A 19,065-nucleotide genomic window follows, 5' to 3' on the forward strand; every position below is an offset into this window, starting at 1 on the left:
TAGTATCTGTTCACTGTAACAGTTTGGCTGAAAGAATCCTGCAACAAATTACAACATGGATGTGAGCATCCCTGGAAAACATCAAAGATCAGGTAGATTATATTCAGCTGTCTGTCAGTGGTCTGAGACGATGTACTTCAATAAATAAATGCTATTTATTGGCATGCCATATAACAGCAAATGAAATGCAACTTGCTTTCCCATGACACAGACTACACAGATGTTACTTTGCAAACAATCTGGAACTTGACTTGTGACTTTCTCTTAGTGTTACTCTAACTCCCTCCACCTCAAAAAGGCACATATCTCTTCTCTATAGTTCCTGCCAGTAGGAAAATCTTTTTAAAAAAAGTAGTCAACAAAATTGACAACGTAGGATGCATTCTTATTCCTTGATGAAAAACACATGGTCTGTTAACATGAAAAACAGTCATAACAGTGAAAGACAGAATTTTGTCTTTAGAATTTACAGTTCAAAATTAAATACAGTTAAGTCACTTTTAGCAAGAGGGGTTGGTTATTTCATTAGTTAGGTACTGTGAGGAATGACAAAAAATAAGGCAAAGCAACTTTTCTTCTTTCAAAAGGGTGTCATGCATTGGCCTTCCATGATCAGGGACAGAACAATTCAGTCTTCTCATCTTTTTATGCGGACTAGTGTTCACTTATGCTGCAAACTAATTTCCCCCATGAACCATCCATGAATTTCTGACTATGTTCTATTTAACAGGGCACAGATGTTCCAGTCTGACCAAACATAACTACTGTATTCTCACGTGCACAAACCTGCCTTTTTGCAACACAACAGTTTTTCGACAATTTTTAAAGCACACGATTAAAAAGATTGCATGGCATCTGGGGAAAAACCTACCTTCTGGAGAACCAGAATCTCCATTCACAGGCACTGGTGCCTAAAACAAAACAAAGAAATAAAACCCATCAGTGCTTAGTTGAAGTTTCACAGGTAGCACCCAAACTCTAAACTGTTTTACGGATGAAGTCAAGAGATATTAATAAAACCAGAACTTTCCATTGCCACCACAGGACAATGGTGTCCCTTACAGACTCCCCCTTTTCTGTTCTGCTCTGCTGTAACTACTGTACAACCTCCTTGGTTGCTCATGAATGACAGAACAAACACACTAATAATGAGTCATACGTTGATATCTTACCTAACCTAAAGGGGATTTTTCTGATGTCTTGACTTTGAGGGTAACTGGCTTTGCAGTAAAAATGCCACTCCAACTACATTACTATTCATAGGCCTTACATGAGTCCAGATAAATGACATTCATAGTTCTACTGTCCACTACAACGACTTTATAGTCACTCCATCATAGAAGGCCACTAGGTTGGTGAGGCAAGACTTAGCCTAGGTGAAGCCATGTTGGCTGCCTCAAATTATCCGCCTGTCCTCTGTGTGACTTAGCACAGCTTCTAGGAGGATCTATTCCACGATCTTCCCATGCAGACGTGAGGCTGACAGGTTGGTAGTTCCTAGGGTCCTCCTTTTAACCCTTTTTAAAAATGGGTGCAATGTCTCCCTTTTTCCAATCACTGGGGACTTCATTTGACTGCCAGAACTTCCCAAATATCACAGAGAGTAGCTTGGTAACCACGTTAGCCAATTCCTTCAGGATTCTAGGATGCCTGTCATCAAGCCCTGCAGACTTATATATGTTCAAATTCCTCAGGTGGTCACGAACTTGATCTTTGCTCCATCCATTTTAGAGGTGTGGGAAGAGAAGCTGCCAATGAAGACTGAGTTAAAATGTTGTTGAGTACCTCAGTCTTCTCAGCTGTTGTTACCAGTTTGCAAGTCATGTTCATCGGGGGTCCTTCAACCTTCCTTTTCTGGCTGATGTACTTGTAGAAGCCCTTATTACTTTTGTATCCCTGGCCAAGTTTAGCTCCAGTCATGCCTTAGCCTTTCTGATCCCCTCCCTATACAACTGGGCAATGTCCCCATATACTTTCCAGGATACCTGTCCCTGCTTCCAGTTTGTGTGTGTTTCCTTCTTGCCCTTTATTTTGACCAGAAGGTCTTCACTCATCCATGCCAGGCTCTTGCCATACTTTCCTGATTTCTTGGGCATGGCGATCAAGCGCTCTTGTGCTCTATGGAAAGCATCTTCCAAGCCTTAATACCAGACAATCCTCTCTCTTTCCAATAAAACCAAAGCTTTACCTCATAAAGCAGGAAGAACCAGTAGTCACTATGCCTGCCACTTCTGGGATAATTCCTCAGAAAGCCTGAGATAGGACTCAGTACATTCTCACCAGGAACAGATCAAAACCTCATCCCACTGAACCAGAAATCTCTTCACTACACAACCCTTTCATTTGGAACATTGTTTAAAAAAATCAAACCAAATAAATTAGAAAAAACAAAACCACACACCACCCCCCAAAAAGCTCAAACAACAAACCAAACAAACCTCCTCCAATCCTTTGTTTGAAAACTGGTCACTGAGCAGAAAATTCCCTTCTACTAAGGCTCAAAAGGAAATGTCCTCACAGAAAAAAATGTAGGGACAAAGGCAGTTAACAGACTTTTCTACTTAGATCTGAATATTTGAAACATAGTGAAGTGTACATATTAAAATTTTGTTGTAGATTTTTTTTAAGTTATCAGGAAAAGCCAAATGTTTCCCCCCTAAGACATTTTTCTGCATTTTATCAAGAGAGACCACATCTAGCAAAGCTTTCCTAGTTCACTTTCCAGTACTATAAGAGAATTACGTGCTAAATCTGAGAAACACTGCTCTACTACTATATATAGACTGTCTTGGAGATTTTCCAACTTGCAAAGTCCTCAACAGCTTCTTCACAGAGCAAGCAGTTCTTGGGATTAATGTTAAACAAAGGTTTGGCTGTCCTGGTCAGTTTTACAGATGGCAACACTTAAAAGTCTGAAATAAACAGTACATCTTAGCACTAACACATTCAGCTACAAAGCTCTATTCCTCCTGGGTTTAGTTTTCAACATACACTAACACTGGAGCCAAAAAAGAAGAAGTATTTTTCAGGGGCTAGAGAACACTAGATATTTTCACCACCTAGTGTTAGAATCCAACTAGATTTGTAGTTGCAGGGAGCTGGCATCATTTTGGCTGTTTCAAACATTCTGTTTGTGTTCCCAAAATCTTCTATCTCTTTGGGATTGACTGGACATGAAAACTTCACCAGCTGTAGAATCATTCCTAGCTTGCCACCAATGCAGATGACAGTACACATGTCCACCACCCAGAAACTAACTTGGTGAAGTGGAAATTCCCCACCACAGTGAAGCCATTCTAGGCCCACACCTGTAAAATAACCAAGGGCCAAACAGCACAATAGATCCTACTGAAAGCAACAGGACTATCTTGGGAACTAGCCAGTCAAATAGGGAATTCTGATCAGTGCACAGTCTGGCAAGCATTTTGTAAGGATCTGCTTGTTTGCTACTTGGTTCTTAGTTATAGTTCTCTTGCTCACCAAGAAAAAAAAAAAAGGTTTGTAACAATACTGAGTGTTGCCTTTTGGGTCTTTTGTTTGGTTGTTTGGCTCTTCGTGAGTTTTGGGGTTTGGGTTTTTGCACTGCTTTTTGGTGAGGTTTCTGGATGGGTTGTTTGGGGCTTTTTTGAGAACTTATATACCTGATTTAAGGTATTTATCATCCACTTAATTCCACAACTGGAGTCTGACCCAGGCAACAGAACCATAGGGAACCAGCTCTCACTGAACAAGTAGCTCAGAGATTTTGCAGTAACTGAAATATGTTGCTCATTGTTCTTACATACAAAATCTTTATCTCAGCTTTCATCCTTCTGTTTTTATCCAGCAGTTAATAAATGGACATAAATTAGAAGAAAATGTATCTACTTTTAGTTTAAAACACAAAAACAACCCCATCAACAAAAAAAAAAAAACCCAGGCACACAGACACAGGCAGCTTTCATTTAAAATTACCACAGCCATTAAAATTCTGCAGCCAACACTTCAGTTTGAGAGATATGAATGCCTGACAACCAAAGTGGGCAGCATAGTGTTCTAGACACAAAGATACCTGCTTAAAATGTGCAAGTCAACCTCCCTGATTACATTTAGAGTTTAACTGTCCACCATACATATTTCAAGAGCATTTTGTTTTTTTACTTATTGTAGATTGGAAATGGCATGCAGAATGAATGGTATTTAAAAGAGTATTGCACCTTGTCCCTGTCTGACAGTAGCCTACAATTAGAATACTGAGACTGCACTGAAACAGAATGGTGGAAAGGAGTATGTGATGACAACTTCACAAAAACAGCATCACTTAAAGAAAACAGTGTGAGGCACAAGACAGGGAGGAAGTGATATTTGATAAGAAGGCAAGTGCTTATAACAAAAAAGACATTTAAGTTTGATACAAAGTAACTATTTTAAAAAACTGGTTTTACTACCCCCCAAAAAAACACCCCAGAAAAAATTAGGAGCTGTTATTAAGAGACAAAATAATGGTTACTACTGATTTAAACAGGTAATGATTTACTCTACATGCTTCAAAGTACAAACAGCACAGACTGCAAAAAGAAATATTCCTTTGCAGGTTTGTCACCATACAAATATGTTTGAACTTGAAATTTCAGTTGCATTTAAACACTCACTAAAAGTTACTGTAAATTTGAAAGTATAGAGGAGGTAAATATCTGCTTATAGCTGTGACTGCCATGTCTAAGAAAGTTTGCATTTCAAAATGAGTTTTTCTTTCATTTAGAAGTTACAGTCCCATTAATCAACATTCACAAGTGCAACCATAAAGGTACTTTTCAAGAAGTGCTGAAAGCACGACAGCCTGAATAGGAAAAATACTTAGGTTTGACACTTCTTATGACTTAAACCAACTTTTCTTTGCAACTGACAGTCTTGCTTGCTTGTGACAAAACACCACCCAGGACAACACATTCTTAGGCGAAACGCTGTTTGAATGTTAACTTCACAGACAGCAGATCGCTTCTCCTTTGACACCTGAACTCCTGTAATTACTGAGACTACTGGGGCAAAACACCGCCAGCACATGTGCACAATACCTGCTGTGTGGTCATGAGCACAGGCTCAATTACTGCATATGTTAAAATAAATAAAAATATGTAATACTTGGGGGTACTTTTCTCCATGTAATTTCTGGTAACTTTGCTTAATTTCTAGCATCCAAACTAGCATATTTTAAAATGGAAGAAAATTCTCCTCCACTAGTATTTGCACATGAAAGCACCAGACCTGCAGGACATTTTTCTCGCCTGAACAGGAAACCTGCGTGTTTTAATTTTATGTTAATTTTTCGGAGTATGACAAGCATTCTTTAAGAAACATTCAAAGCATCCCCCCCTCTCTTACAGCAATGCATTTAATTATGCAAGTAGACAAACAAAGGATCCCTTTAGTGATTAGGGACTACAGTCAGCTAGTCAATGAGTTCTAACACTGGGTGGTAACTCATGGCAACAGGGGAGACAGAGAAGACAGCAGGCTAGATACAAATAGCAGTCCATCTTGCTATTCAGGATCAGAAGAAACAGCACTGCAGAGAGAGGAAAAAAAAACCTCAAACCCACAACAAAACAAAAACCCCACCAGAACAGTAATGAACCTGCCAGAAAGCACAATTGGATCACTGCAATGAAAGGTTTATATTAGAATGCTTACATTTCCTCCACAACCTTTTGTGCTCTTCATTTTACTTTTGCCTTCATTTTATGTTTAAGAACCATTTCAATTTAGCTACTTATTTTAGTTTTGGAAGTCTGAATGTTCTTTTCCTGTTAATCACTTAAAAAAAAAAAGGGGGGTGGGGGTAAGAGGAAAAAAAGTATTAACCTTACCGACTGCACAATTGATAGTGCATCCTCCTCACTGCAACAAAATGGGCTGCCACTCACCAGAACATTTGTGCTTTAAAATAGAATTAAAATCATGTTTTACCCATCAGTGAAAGAGACACACACACACACAATTAAGTACCTATGGAAAAAAATCTTCACATACAGAGCTCAAACATGTATCTACAAGAAATGAGGAAGTCAAAACCACAAAGTAACCAGTAATGCTGGAAGGGAATAGGGGTGTGGAGGGGTGTTGTTTCTTTGGGTTTGAGGGGGGGGGGGGGTTGAGGGGTCATGAGTTTTTAAGGTTCTACACAGCAAATGGAAGAAATTCAGTCCCTCAAAGCAAGACTGCTACTTTAACTATTTTTTAATTTCATCAAAATGAAGTTCAAAGTGCCTCCAAAATGATCAAAATGAAAACTTGAGTGGTATCCTGCAGCATTCCTGCCATGCTAAAGTGGAACTACCAAGCTGCCAAGGTTTTCAAGCAAGTCACATTTTCCCAATAAGATGACCACAACTATCTGGGCCCAGCTTCCCCTACAGCCTTTGCCCTCTACTTGCTAATGGCAATCTACAGCCCCTTGAAAGAACTAGGCAAAGACACCTTCCTGCTCTGCAGGGCCACAACTGCCAATTCAACTGGTCCAGAGTGCTTAAGAAAGTCTGTTTTTATTTAGATCAGGCCAAAGGCTAGTGAAGAACAGGAATCTGGTTCTCTCATTCTAGAGAGCAACTAAAAAATATGGAATAAACTGCAGAAAACCTTTGCAACATATCAATGCAGCACTGAAGGATAGAATGAACAGTGACAAGAGGATTCACATATAGGATACCAAGATTCTCCCAAAATGACCCCAAACAAACACTCTGAGGCCATTTCTTAAATGCTGAAGTAATTTGTGTCATTTTATATAATCAATATATTTTTGGAACCACTTACCAGTAACTCATTGCTTTATAAGGTACAATTAATCACAGTCTATTATCAATTAATTATCAATCAAAACTATGAATATTCTCCTGTCATCCGAGTATTCCTGTCATCATCTTTTACAATAAAATAAAAAATTTAAGCATTTCATGTGCAGCTGCCACATATTGAATACAATCAGTACTAGTAAAGTACAAAGAGGAAAAGATGTGACTGGATACTTACCACTTAATAGTACCTCCATCAGCTTTTTTATGAAGCAAAGCTTTCCAGTATTCATGGGTGGATTTAATAACTTCAACAGCAAAATCCTAGTTCACATCAAGGAAAAGTTTTATGATTTAAAATGTTATTAAACAGAAAAAAAATCCACAGGACTAGTTTATTAAAACATACTGTTTCATGTGTTATTTTAAGGGGCCTCCTTTGAGGCCTCATTAAATTTCTGGAAAACATAACACCTTTTTTATGAAAAGAAACAAACTTCACTCTCTGTCAAATACACGGGCAACACACTGATTTTTTAGTCCGCACCCAGAAAATATGAAGGCTGCCAGACACCTACAGCTGCAGAAAACTGTACAAGGTCCTAAATGGGACAAAGAGTGAGAGCTATGACTCCTCTGATACACGTGCACATAAGGGTCAGAGTTATGGTTTCCCTTCTAGTGGAAAAATTTGCATTTACTTCATTGATTGCCCAATGATACACTTAAGCATCTGCAGCCACGTAACATGTCAGCTGCTTAACAGTTTTTGTTTGACACTAAAGTAATACTGGGGGCAGGGTGAGGATGAACAAATTTTGTTTGGTTTATTTCTGGGTTTTTTATTAAAAAAAGAAAAAAGAAAAGAAATAAAAAGTAAAACAAGCCCTCAGTGTCCAGATGATGGTATCTAGACTGGCTTGCATAAAGCTGCCAGCAGAATATTGACATTTCCTAACAAGGAGTGACTTGGCAAAATGCCACAGAACATTGTGAACTTCACTAGAGCTGCTGGAGTGCAGCCATGGCTGCCTTGCCACATCCTGGGTCTCTAGAAATGCTTGAGAATTATTCAAGTGCTCCAAACCAGCTATCTCGGGGCATTTAGTGCCTCAAACCTGAGCTCCAGTGGCCTGACAGGGATGTACTGTTAAAGTGTCACTACAGAGCAACGCTCAGCTTTACAGAGGAGGAACGTCCCTTATAAGCAGCTCCTGGGACAACAGGGCAGAACTCAGGTTATCATACCTTACAACTCTACATTTGATTGATTTAAAAGACAGGTTTAGTGCAGAGAGGAGTCAGGACATCTCCTTAACCAGACAAAACATGTAAAGTTGCCTGTGCTGGTTAGAAGGGATTTTAAAACTTTGATAGCAGCACTGCAAGGCTGAACTAGCTGACACACGGACATCTTTCATTAGGAACCTGTGCCTCTTTGCCAAAAGCAGACCACAGAGAGTGTGCAACACACGATTTGCAAAGCAAAATCACTCAAATCACACCCCGTTTCCTCTGAAAAAATCCAGGATATTTTCTTCGGTGAGGTCTATTCCTAGGTCCACTCTCCTTTCAAACACTGGCTGTTTTTACTGTACTGGTGTTTTAAAACACCATTCATTTTTTTCTAAAAAAGGGAAAAATATTTTTTCAGCTTGCAAGCCAAAAGCAGCTCAAATGTTTTTACACAGAATTACCGAGAAAAAGTGTAACTTGAGCAAATATCAAATAAAAAAAAATCTGCAATCCATTGTCTGTCATAAACTGCACAGCCTTTAAAAAATGTCAGTAAAATTTATCAATCAGGACTGAAAAAATACCTGAAAAGACAATCCATTCATTGTCCTGACAAGGAGAATGAAAATGCTGTGAAAAAACCCTACAAATACATGGATGCACGTGTAAGTCTCATCAGGATTAAGACTGAATTTTTTTTGCAGACTCCCTTTAATCACCTTTGCATTTTCCCCAGAATAAAATGGAAGATAGCAAACATATTTCTAGCCTAACAAATTTTATTCAAAGATCCCTCACATAAACATTCTTTCTCCTTCACAATTCCAAAAATTCTAGGATATATTAAAGAGGTAACATGACTGAATGATGCATCTTTAACATTGCATTATCTTCACCTTGTCTTTAAATTCTCCATTAAAGGCAAACTGATTTTCTGGTTTACCATCAGGGACTTTATATAATTTGAACCAGTCAACTGTAGCCTCAAGGTAACCCGGTTTGTGCTTCTTGACATCATCAATATCTGTAGGTTAAATAGAAAGAAAAAAAAAAAAAAAGACTGGTCATTTTTACTTGCACTTTTTGTAATTTTCATTTTTTAAAGTCTCATAAAGGATTTGCAAGCAATTTGATTTCACTGAGCACTTTCACAGTCATTGGGGAACTTCACTTTATTACATTAGCTGCCCATAGTTGATATCTTGTGATTTCACAACCACACTAAACAGGTAAGCCAGTTGCCTCCTGCCCTTCATTAATTAAGACCCAAAGGAACAATGAATAAAAGGGCCACAGTTCTGACAGGAGAAGAAGAAAATTCCGTATTTACAGGCTTTCATCTCAGAAGGTTCCTCTTGCAATACTTAGATTATTCAATGAAGCAATTTCCCCCCCCCCCCGCAACTGCAGGGACTACAGGCATTTTTTGATAATGAAATAATAGCTAATAAAAACAATTTCAGCACATGGATTTTTAAACCAGCACCTCAAAACAAAACACAGGCTTGACTTCTCAAAGTTATATTAAAGGCATCCCTTTGCTCTCAAATTCAGCCCATTAGGTACAAGACAGATATGTGCCAGGAGCACTAAACACTAACTCCACTGATAACCCCACGATACTCAGAGTGATAAGCCAATTCTAACTTTACCTCTATAATCCTACTGTGCAAAGATGGAACAGCACAGACACCCTTGGGAGGCAGAGATGAACACTGCCCCAGTCGGTACAGAGACTGAACAGTCACATAGTAATTCTGCTCGAGGGCTATAGCGCTACAGCAAAGATGCGGTTCATGATCTTAAACATTTACTTCTGCTGTGCATATCAAATTTTAGCAGGTTGTCCTGTGAGACTACCAACTCTTGTCACTTGCAATGAGGTGGTCCTATCAGCCCCTTGGCAAATTAACTCTCTGGCAATGTTTACATGGAAAAGCATTCAATACAACTTTAATTGATTTTGATATAATAATGGATTTTGTCCTTTCCAGAAGCCAAGTAACTTTTTGTAGCTGATGTAATCCTCTTTCTATCTAGTTGCCTCCTACAGTCACTTCTGATGGAAATGGGAGTTGACTTTCTATTGCTGTGCTTTGTATGTGGTCCCCAGCTATTTCATAACCTCATTCTGCCCAGGCCACATTCCCTGATGTCACTCTCCTACTCCGGTGTTTTGCAAGTCTTTCATTTCTCCCTTTCTGATTGCCTTTTGCTCTCTCTCCATACTGCTTGGCTACTTCACTCTCTTTTTGCATAGATGAGCCTCACTCACTGACATTTCCTGGTTGGCAGTGATTCCTGATGGATGCTCTTCTGCCTATCCAGTCCCGTACAACAAATTTTCAAAGTTGCTTAGTCCACGGAATTGACACCTAGTCACATTCTTTCCAACAAGTGCCTAAATGTCTTTTTAAAATCTAGTCTGTGAACCTAAGTTCAAGTATTTCTAAAGAGAGTAGCAAGAGAAGGGAAAAGAGCTTGTGCTACAGACCTTTCAATTCTCTGTAGACCATCAAAAGAGGTGACATGTGGCCTGAACTGTGAGGCCAAACCTATCCAAGAAGATGAACTGAGCGTTCATAGGCATCTAATAGGTGCCACTCCCAAATTCCACATACTACCCGAAGAATAAACCAGAAAACTTTGAAGAACCCCATGTAAATTTTTGCTTCTGACTGCACTTAATAGGGCTACGTGTTTATGGACTCTGAGTAAAACACATTTTGAACTTGGCTGCTGGCCATCTGCCTGTAGAAGACTAGGGAGTTTCATTGGCAGAATCCCAGAAAAAAAGCAAGGGCACACAAGGCTGTACTACAGGCTGGAATACATGTTTAAGAGTACAAGGAGCCTTTCACTGGTGTGGGTGAGACCAACCAAGAAGGAATCAGAAAAGGGTGCAGTCTTAGTTGGAGACACGATGCTTCATTTGGGCAGCCGTAAAACTGCAGCTCCAATTCAAATCAGGGCTCCAGTGAATTATCCCGTTCTCTCCCCAACATCTCTCCTCCCGTCTTGAGCCCTTGTCATCTCCTCTTCTGTAGTTTGAACTCACAGTATCTAGTACTTGTTGAAGAGACAGTATCTCCTCAAGTCTGTAAACCAAACGAGGCCATTACAGAGATTTCCTTGGCTCCCAGCAGTGGATGAACTCCAGGTCTCCATCTCCAAACACTACTTAAACTCACGCATACTTTCTCAGACTGACGCTACTTTTTTTCTGGTTCCTGTTCCAGCAAACGTCTTTCCTAACTTGGCTTCTCTGTTCCTCCTACTTGGTTATTTGCCTCCTATTCCCATAAAAACTATCCAAGTGCTTTATTGTCTGTTAACTGACACTTGGGCCCTTACTCATCTGTTGTTCCTTATTTATAAGGTTTATGGTTTTTTTAAGGATCCAGTATTAGAACAGACTTTTGGGTAGGCTTTTATTACCCCCTTAAGATAGGGGTGACCATCTCTGAATTTCACACACTCTCTACTGGAAAATACCTTGCCTAAGCAAAATACAGAATCAGGTTACAGCATTATATAACCCCTAAAGTACTGGCTACTCTATGTTCTGGTTTTGAGGACTTAAGAAGGGGGACTGGTTGTTTTTGTATCTCCTTGGTTCCCTGCATGTTATTCCCTTTCATACCCATCCTTCACTTCACTGTTCTTTGTTATGAAGGACAGCTACTAGGCACAAAATAAAGCTTAAATGGTTAAAGAAAAAAACCACCACCAAATCATCTGTATTATTATGGGAGTTGGTAGTAACCAGCAGGAAAAGTGCAACCAAAAAAAAAAATCGATTCTGTTGCTGTGGAGTCAGCACACAGCACAAAACATAGTGAAAACTACTGCAGCTCTCACATCACTCAACAGCTACCTCTTCTGTTCATTAAAAGGTGCCATAGAAAAGCCTGAAAGGCAGCTTGTCCTCCACTTTGAAATCCAAACACCATCTTTGGACTACAGGGGCACATGGAGAAAATTATGCTCAGAAAACAGAAGCAGCAAAGAAAAAGATGAAGATAAGCAGAACAGCTATTTACTGCACTAATATCTAGAGCCTAACTGCGTATTATAATTTAAAAATACTTAAGCTGTCTTTTCTGCAGCAGACACTGTTACAACACTTTTCTGACTCTAACTGCTTGCCTTCTCTTAGAGCCCTTCCCCTCAAAAGGGGCTGAGCAAGTACAGCAGTAGCAAGCATTACCTGGCCTGAAGTGGCTTCACCTCTGCAAGCGCACCCTGCTCAGAGGGAGACAGCAGAAAGGTCAGGCTACTGCAAGTTTATTATGAGCACAGGTCCCATTTTTCTGGGCACCAAAGTGAATAACACCACGGGTTAAAAAGAGATGGCTAATCACATCAAGAGTTGCAGTAAAGTCTCAATAAGGAAAATCTCTAGAGGTTGGCACAAACAATTGCTGCTAGCTCTGTTGAGGGAGTGAGCCAATGAAAGTGCAGATCCCAATTCTATCCGGCTTTAGAAAGAGCAACAGCATTTCTACAAAACTACCATTTTTAGAACAACAGATGCCACTTCTTGCAAGCAAAGCTAAAACAACATGCTTGCAGCAAGCTTTCTAAACAAGGTCTGTGGGAAGAGAGGACATATGTTTTTAATAACATCTTATAAACATTTACAGGAAGCAGCAGCTACATTCCATATAAAGGCATTTGGTATATTTTGCACAGCATGGTGCAAGGGGGTAGGAGGGGAGCCTCAGTACAGATAATTAATTTCTTTATATTGAATGCTTACAGAAATCCACAACAAAGGTTTTCAGGGCCTCTGCTGCTGCTCTGCATACACTCACATGCAAGGGCCTATAATAATATATGGTGCAAAGTATGCAATATGCTTTGCTTTTGCCATTTAGGGTTTGATCACTTAACTCAAAAAACCAATCTTGAGTTGCATATTGGAAAAGCAGCATGGCAACCCAGCACAGGTAACAACACCAGCGCCAGCAAACAGTAGTGCAACAAAGCCGGCAGGAATCACTAACTGCTGCTGAATGTATCCAGGCATCTTTCCAGTGAGTGATGGCAAAAAAACAGCTGCCAAGATTCCAGGCCAGTAAATCACCTCCAAAATGCCATGCAGCATACATGATATGTTCAACTTGCTTAGGGATGGTAAGACTACCTTCTGAAAATCTGAATTTTCATAAGCTGCTTCAAACACTTCCTGCTTCAGCTTTCAGTGATTTTCAAAACCTCTTGTCCAGTATGAAGATGCCATATATATTTAGACCAAATAACAGTTCAAAAACATTGCTCATACTTTCTGATTCCAATCTTGTCAAGCACACAGATATCTATGTGAATTCCAATATATTAAATATAATCTAAAAGAGACTCTCTTACTGATCCCTGCATTTGACATAGGGCTTGTATTTGGAGTAAGGTTGTCCCCATGCCCACCAGTATTAAGTACTATAATTTCAAACCGATTGCCTCCCAAAGTCAGTCCAAAAAGACACTAAACCCCTGCCATTTCCACTGATAACACAGTTCCCACTTGAATAGGTGCTAAGCACTGCTTATCATCCCTGGGTATTGTCACTGTAAACTAGAGTTTCTCACTGCTCTGTGTGAAAGAGAGTTCTAGGCAGGGTTTCCAATTTAAACCAGTATTTATCAATAAATGCCTGCAGGACACAGTACAGTGGAGTGCTATGAATAAACAATGAGAATTGCTCAGAAGTTGGGACTGCTCAGTTTTAAGTTCTGTGAAGTCTCAGAAAAATCAATTGCACTTATGAGAATGATCACAATCCCAGAAGGAGAATATACAGAGTACCTGGGGTGCTTAAAGCAGCAAGAGGAGTTAACACACTGCGCGGGCTCTGGATGGGGTTTGCAAGTAATCACCACTCTGGTGTCTCGGAATTATCTTTTCCAAATGTTCACTGGGGACTGTGCACATACTGAGCTGAAAGCAAATGTGATGATTCTCAGTCCAATTCAAAATGTTTAGCAAACGATACAAAAATGACTGGACAGACTTAGAAGGCAACACTTAGCCTCATCTTTCCCTAGGAGGCTACCACCGTAACACAGCGGCATGTCAATTATTGAGGGAGATGCCACTTTTATCTGTGGCTGCTATCCCTTTATGCTGAAATAATTAACATCTTTGGGAAGGGGGAAAAACAAGTATAGAAGGACATATTGTACTGCCTACTCAAACAGATTTGTTTGTTTTCTGACTGCAAAAGGATTGCTGTTAAACACTACAAGCTAGTCATGTTTTGTGAAAGCAGATGGTTTTGGGTTGTTTTGTTTGGTTGGTTGGGTTTTTTCCTTTTTATTTCCTTTTGTAAATCCTGGACTGCAATTCCAATCCCAAGGGGAAACCATATTAAATCAAATAAATATTTTGACACTTCAATGAACCTCAGAAGGCCATTTCTCTTTTTGAGGTTGTGGACCTATTCTCCATTAAGAAGGGAGGCATACAGGAATCAACTATATATAAGCAAATGTTTGCACTTTTTTCCCCCCCAGGTTCCTTTTTTTTTTGTTTGGTTGTTTTTTTAACAAGACTAAAACTCTTACTCCCCTCCTAAACACACACATCTGACAAATAAATCATTACCTGAAAAAACCAAACCAAACCAGAGGGCTTTCAAATAGAGCTACTTAACCTGGTGGCATAAACCAGCCCAGGCTCCTTCTAAGTTCTCTCACACCTATTTCTGATTAAACTCTCTCATAAATTGTTACATAAAAAAGGTAAGAGTTCAACTGAACAGTGTATAGAAATAATGTGGTAATTACTTGTCCTTTAACAACTGACACATTGCATTTCACTGCACATTACAGAGGTTTGAATTGATATTGACATTAAGAGCAAACTATTGCTTACTATTTCCTTAAGATGAACTTCTTAATTTTTAAGTCAAAGTAGTTCAAGAGTCCCAAACACTATGGTTTTATAGTTACAACTTTAATCAGCATCAACCCAAGAGTTTCCTTTTCCTCGATTCATCTTCTCCCCTTCCTTCCCCACAAGCCAAGTAGTGTTGCATGTGAAAGCAACCTGGAAGGAAGCTGAGAATGAAGTTTTCTGGAAAACTGAGAATGAAGTCACCACTGGCCAGTCCTGTGGTAACTTACTTCACATTTAGAAACCTGGGAAAGGCCTCAATGGCTGAGCAGCACAATTCATTAAGGAGCTACTGGACCACCCTATTCCCACAGAAAGGCCACTCTGCCTTGGTATTCCCTAACAACAAAAAGCAGGCTCTGATCATACATACCTATATGTGTATATATGTGTATATATGGTTTTTGCTCTCATAACAATCACTAACTTTCAGACAAACCTCAACTAATTCTCATGATTCCAAATTGCACGTGTTTGAAGAAGGGAACCTCCCTTTAACAGCCCTTTACCTGTGCTGGGAAAACCTAACTCCCTACAGATTTACCATGTGCGTATCATCTGAACAAAGGGTCTGCAAGCAGAATTATACTTCACACGCTACTCCCACAGATGCATTTTAGTACTTCCATTCTATTTAGATACCTGAACCATGGTCACAAGGAAGACAAGTCTGGACAGGGTATTTCCCCCGTCCTGCTAGTCATCATCAAAGCTGGTATTATGGTGAGCTGCATCAGCAGTTTAGGTTGCAAATTTTCCAGCTAAATGGTGAAACCTAACCATTCCCACCAGGCAAGAAACCCTGGAAATACCCCTTACAAGTGACAAAAAACTGGAAATGGACAGCCCCTTTCAGAATGCAGCACAATGCCTGAAAATATAAATGGAACAAACTTCCAACAAGGAAAGTAATAGTGTGCTACATAATATGAGTGGGTAAATATGCACTATTACACAGGAGATAAGCCTGTAATTTCAAGAGGTCACTTTCTAAGGCAGTTGTGTTTCAGAAGTCAAAAGACTTTCTGCATGACAGGTTCTCTTGAAAATCTGAGTGAACCTTTTCAAAAGCTTACTGTGAAAGTACATATGCTCTTCTTGAAGGAAGCACCTGATTTAAACTAAAAAGTCTTCCCATTTTGTTCTCTGCCCCTTCTTGTCCTGGGTGGCCTAAACTCAGGGACCATTCTACTTTATCAGTTGCTGGCAGAACTTGCAGTAAGAAAATGTTAAAATACTTGCCGTGGATTTCCTGAGCTTCTGGGTCATCCACACCGATAGCAATTATCTTCCAATCTGTCTCTCCCTCATCAACAAGAGCTAAAACACCCAAGACCTTCACTTGAACAATCTCACCAGAAGAACGAATCTGAAACAAAACATAATTTCAAAGACTTGGAAAACACTACGTGGAATTTCTCTTTTACCTTATAGGCAAAATAGTTTTACTACATTTGTGACCAACAGCTAATAGAATTGCAAGACAGATGTTTACAGATTGTAAACCCAGTACATATCTATTTAACGTTATTAGCCCTTCTCCCAATATTGCTGTTCTTCAACCCTCAATTCTCCAGTCAGCATTTGAGTCGACAAAACTAGGTAGAAAATTTCTCCTTCTCTTCTTCCCTACTTCCCACACATGTGCTTGATCTTCACCCCAAACTGCAAGGCAACAGCATCTCATACTCATTTTTCAAACTCCCTCCTGCCTCTGAACTCTACTTTCTCAACTCTCAGTCTTTGTATCTTGCTGTTCCTTTCCCATGGCTCGTATGTACACACGAATGCTCTGCAAAAATAAAAGCACAACTCTTTTTCATTTTCTTTGGAACCTTCTTGCAACCAGATAATATTATCTTTGTAACTCTTTCTGAATCCCTTGAAGTTTGGTTCCTTTCCTCAAATAAAGCCATCTTAAAGAGTCACCAAATAAATTTCTCCTTACATAAAAAAATCCCAAGACATCCCTCTTCCAAACTCATCCATCTTTGACATCACTGAGGACTGCTCCTTTCTCTGCTGCTTCCAGATATGTAGAATTTTCTTTCAGTGAGTCTAACCTTTTCCCTATACCTCTTAATGGTGTTTGCTGTACCTTGGGTTTCTTTCTTGCTTTCCATCTGCCATTCTCTTCCACAAGTTGCTACCAAATTATTAAATTAACCTTGATAAATCAAATTAATTCTGATAAAGACAAACCTTTGAACCTATTTCACAAACATCAATAGGATCATTATCCCCACAGCATCCTGTAATCTTATCTGTATGGTTTGGATCTTCCCAAGTCTGTCAAAAGAGGAAGAATTATCAGTTACCAGCTGATCTGCTATTACAATTTGTCTAACTACTAAATTACTAAGAGTAGTAAACACAACAGTAAAAACATCAGCTTTCTGAGAACAGACTTGCTCAATAGGAAAAGAAAAAAAACCCCAAACAAACAAACAGCCAATGGACTGACACTGAGTAATTCATACTCAGGACAAGTAATGTGGGGATTATTGAGGACATAGTAACAAAAGTATTAACTCCATCTGTGACTCAATGGACATGCTTAATCAAACTGCAGTGATTAAGGCATCAGAGGACCCTGAATATGTATTTTCGGGATTACTCGAGGTTGTGGAATTAAGCTCAAACATCCTATCATAACATTCTTCTTGTACTCTTTAAATACTGGCACTAATGTAAGTTGCTTTCAAAAACAGACTAGGCTTTGACCTAATCAAGCTCCTAGGTATGCATTTTTCAGCACCCAATTAGCTTTTTTAAGTTTCTAGATTTAGATATGAAACATTTCTGAGTATTTTAAGATGCATATATTCCCAGCAGCTTGAGACCAAAGAAGCTTCTCCAGGAGACAAGTTCAAATCCTTGCTCTGAGCTTTGTACAAGCAAAGAATCATAGCCAAGTCATACTTCCTTTTACCAAAACCAATACAAAACCAGTAGTTGTCTCTTACTGGCTAGCAATGAGTAACTCAGTTCAAAGTTAAGAATTTTTCCTAGCAATAATTTTGAGTCTAATGAAGTTTTTGTTGAGAAGATATTGAAAAACATTTTTTTCCAAGGAGCTATGCTGCCAGCTCCTGCTGTCCACAGTCAAACCTCCACCTCAAACTTCTTGTTGACACTAAAAGGCAAAACTGCAAAAAGCAAATGCTCAGGTATTTAGGCAGCAGAATCATTACCGAAAAATTGCTGGAGTCAAATGAGAATTTAAACTTAAAACTGATTTTTCCAATACTCTTTCGAAGTGCTTTTTATTAGAAGCTGTACTATTCTCCTCCCCAGTTGTACTCTTCTACCTGTAGGTTAGAAGAAAAGCTCGCTAGGATTGTTCTCTGGATACTACAGCAACTCCTGCAACGATAGTCCTACTGTCATTTTTTTTTTCTTTTCTGTTCCACAGCACAAACCAGCAGCCACTGGTTTTAATACATCTCTTTAAGCCATATACTAGGGCTGAACTTCTGGCAACTGCTTATCCTGATGAAAAGTCCTCTTGTGATAATGGAGACAGTGAATTGGATTTTGTTTGTTACATCTGCTAGTAGGAATCTGGAGTATCATCTAGACTTCAGCACTTGGGAGGTATAATGATCAGCCTGGTATTTCAAAGTTATTATGGAGTATAAAAATTATAATTATCTCCAGCCCTTACTGACTCACAAGGTAACAAGGGTAGATGAACATTTCTTCTCAGAAAAGCATCACCAGTCCAAAATAACACACTTTGAGAAGGAATAGTCAAATGTTTAATTTTGGCTTTGTACTAAGGGACACACAGATTTCAAAACAGTAAATGAAACTGCTGGTTCCCAGCTAAACATACTTGGAAACTTTGTCTACTGAGACTGCTGACTGAGTAAGAACTATTGCTATACTAAAGTACCTGCCTGCTATCTCCTCTTCAGGGATCACATGCATAAGATGATCTTTAGGAGTAAAGTTTCATTGCTTATCAAGTTAAGTTTAAAGAAAATAAATTATTCTTTCTTTCTAGCTCCATCATTAGTACTGTACTTCAGTACTAATTTAACTCCAGTGTGTTATATTCACAGAAATGAAAAAAGTTTAAAACCTTTCATTGTGCCCAAAATTTCTGTCATTAGTTGGGCTTTTTCAAGGCTCAAAGTTTTGAATGTGTCACAATCAGTA

At 39.2% G+C, this 19,065-nt stretch overlaps 1 protein-coding gene across 1 annotated transcript in view; it reads right to left on the reverse strand.

The window, feature by feature from the left end:
• Positions 1–19,065, reverse strand: part of PPA2 (inorganic pyrophosphatase 2) — a 31,728-nt gene that overhangs the window by 342 nt on the left and 12,321 nt on the right. The window contains exons 6-11 of the mRNA XM_084263716.1: positions 17,104–17,190; positions 16,144–16,270; positions 8,903–9,030; positions 7,009–7,094; positions 5,847–5,916; positions 872–911 (exon numbers count right to left, since the gene is read on the reverse strand). Coding sequence (XP_084119842.1) covers positions 872–911; positions 5,847–5,916; positions 7,009–7,094; positions 8,903–9,030; positions 16,144–16,270; positions 17,104–17,190 — 538 coding nt within the window. The remainder of the gene's footprint in view (positions 1–871; positions 912–5,846; positions 5,917–7,008; positions 7,095–8,902; positions 9,031–16,143; positions 16,271–17,103; positions 17,191–19,065) is intronic.

This window comes from Gallinula chloropus (genome assembly GCF_964237585.1).
Source record: "Gallinula chloropus genome assembly, chromosome: 4".
Taxonomy (NCBI): Eukaryota; Metazoa; Chordata; class Aves; order Gruiformes; family Rallidae; genus Gallinula; species Gallinula chloropus.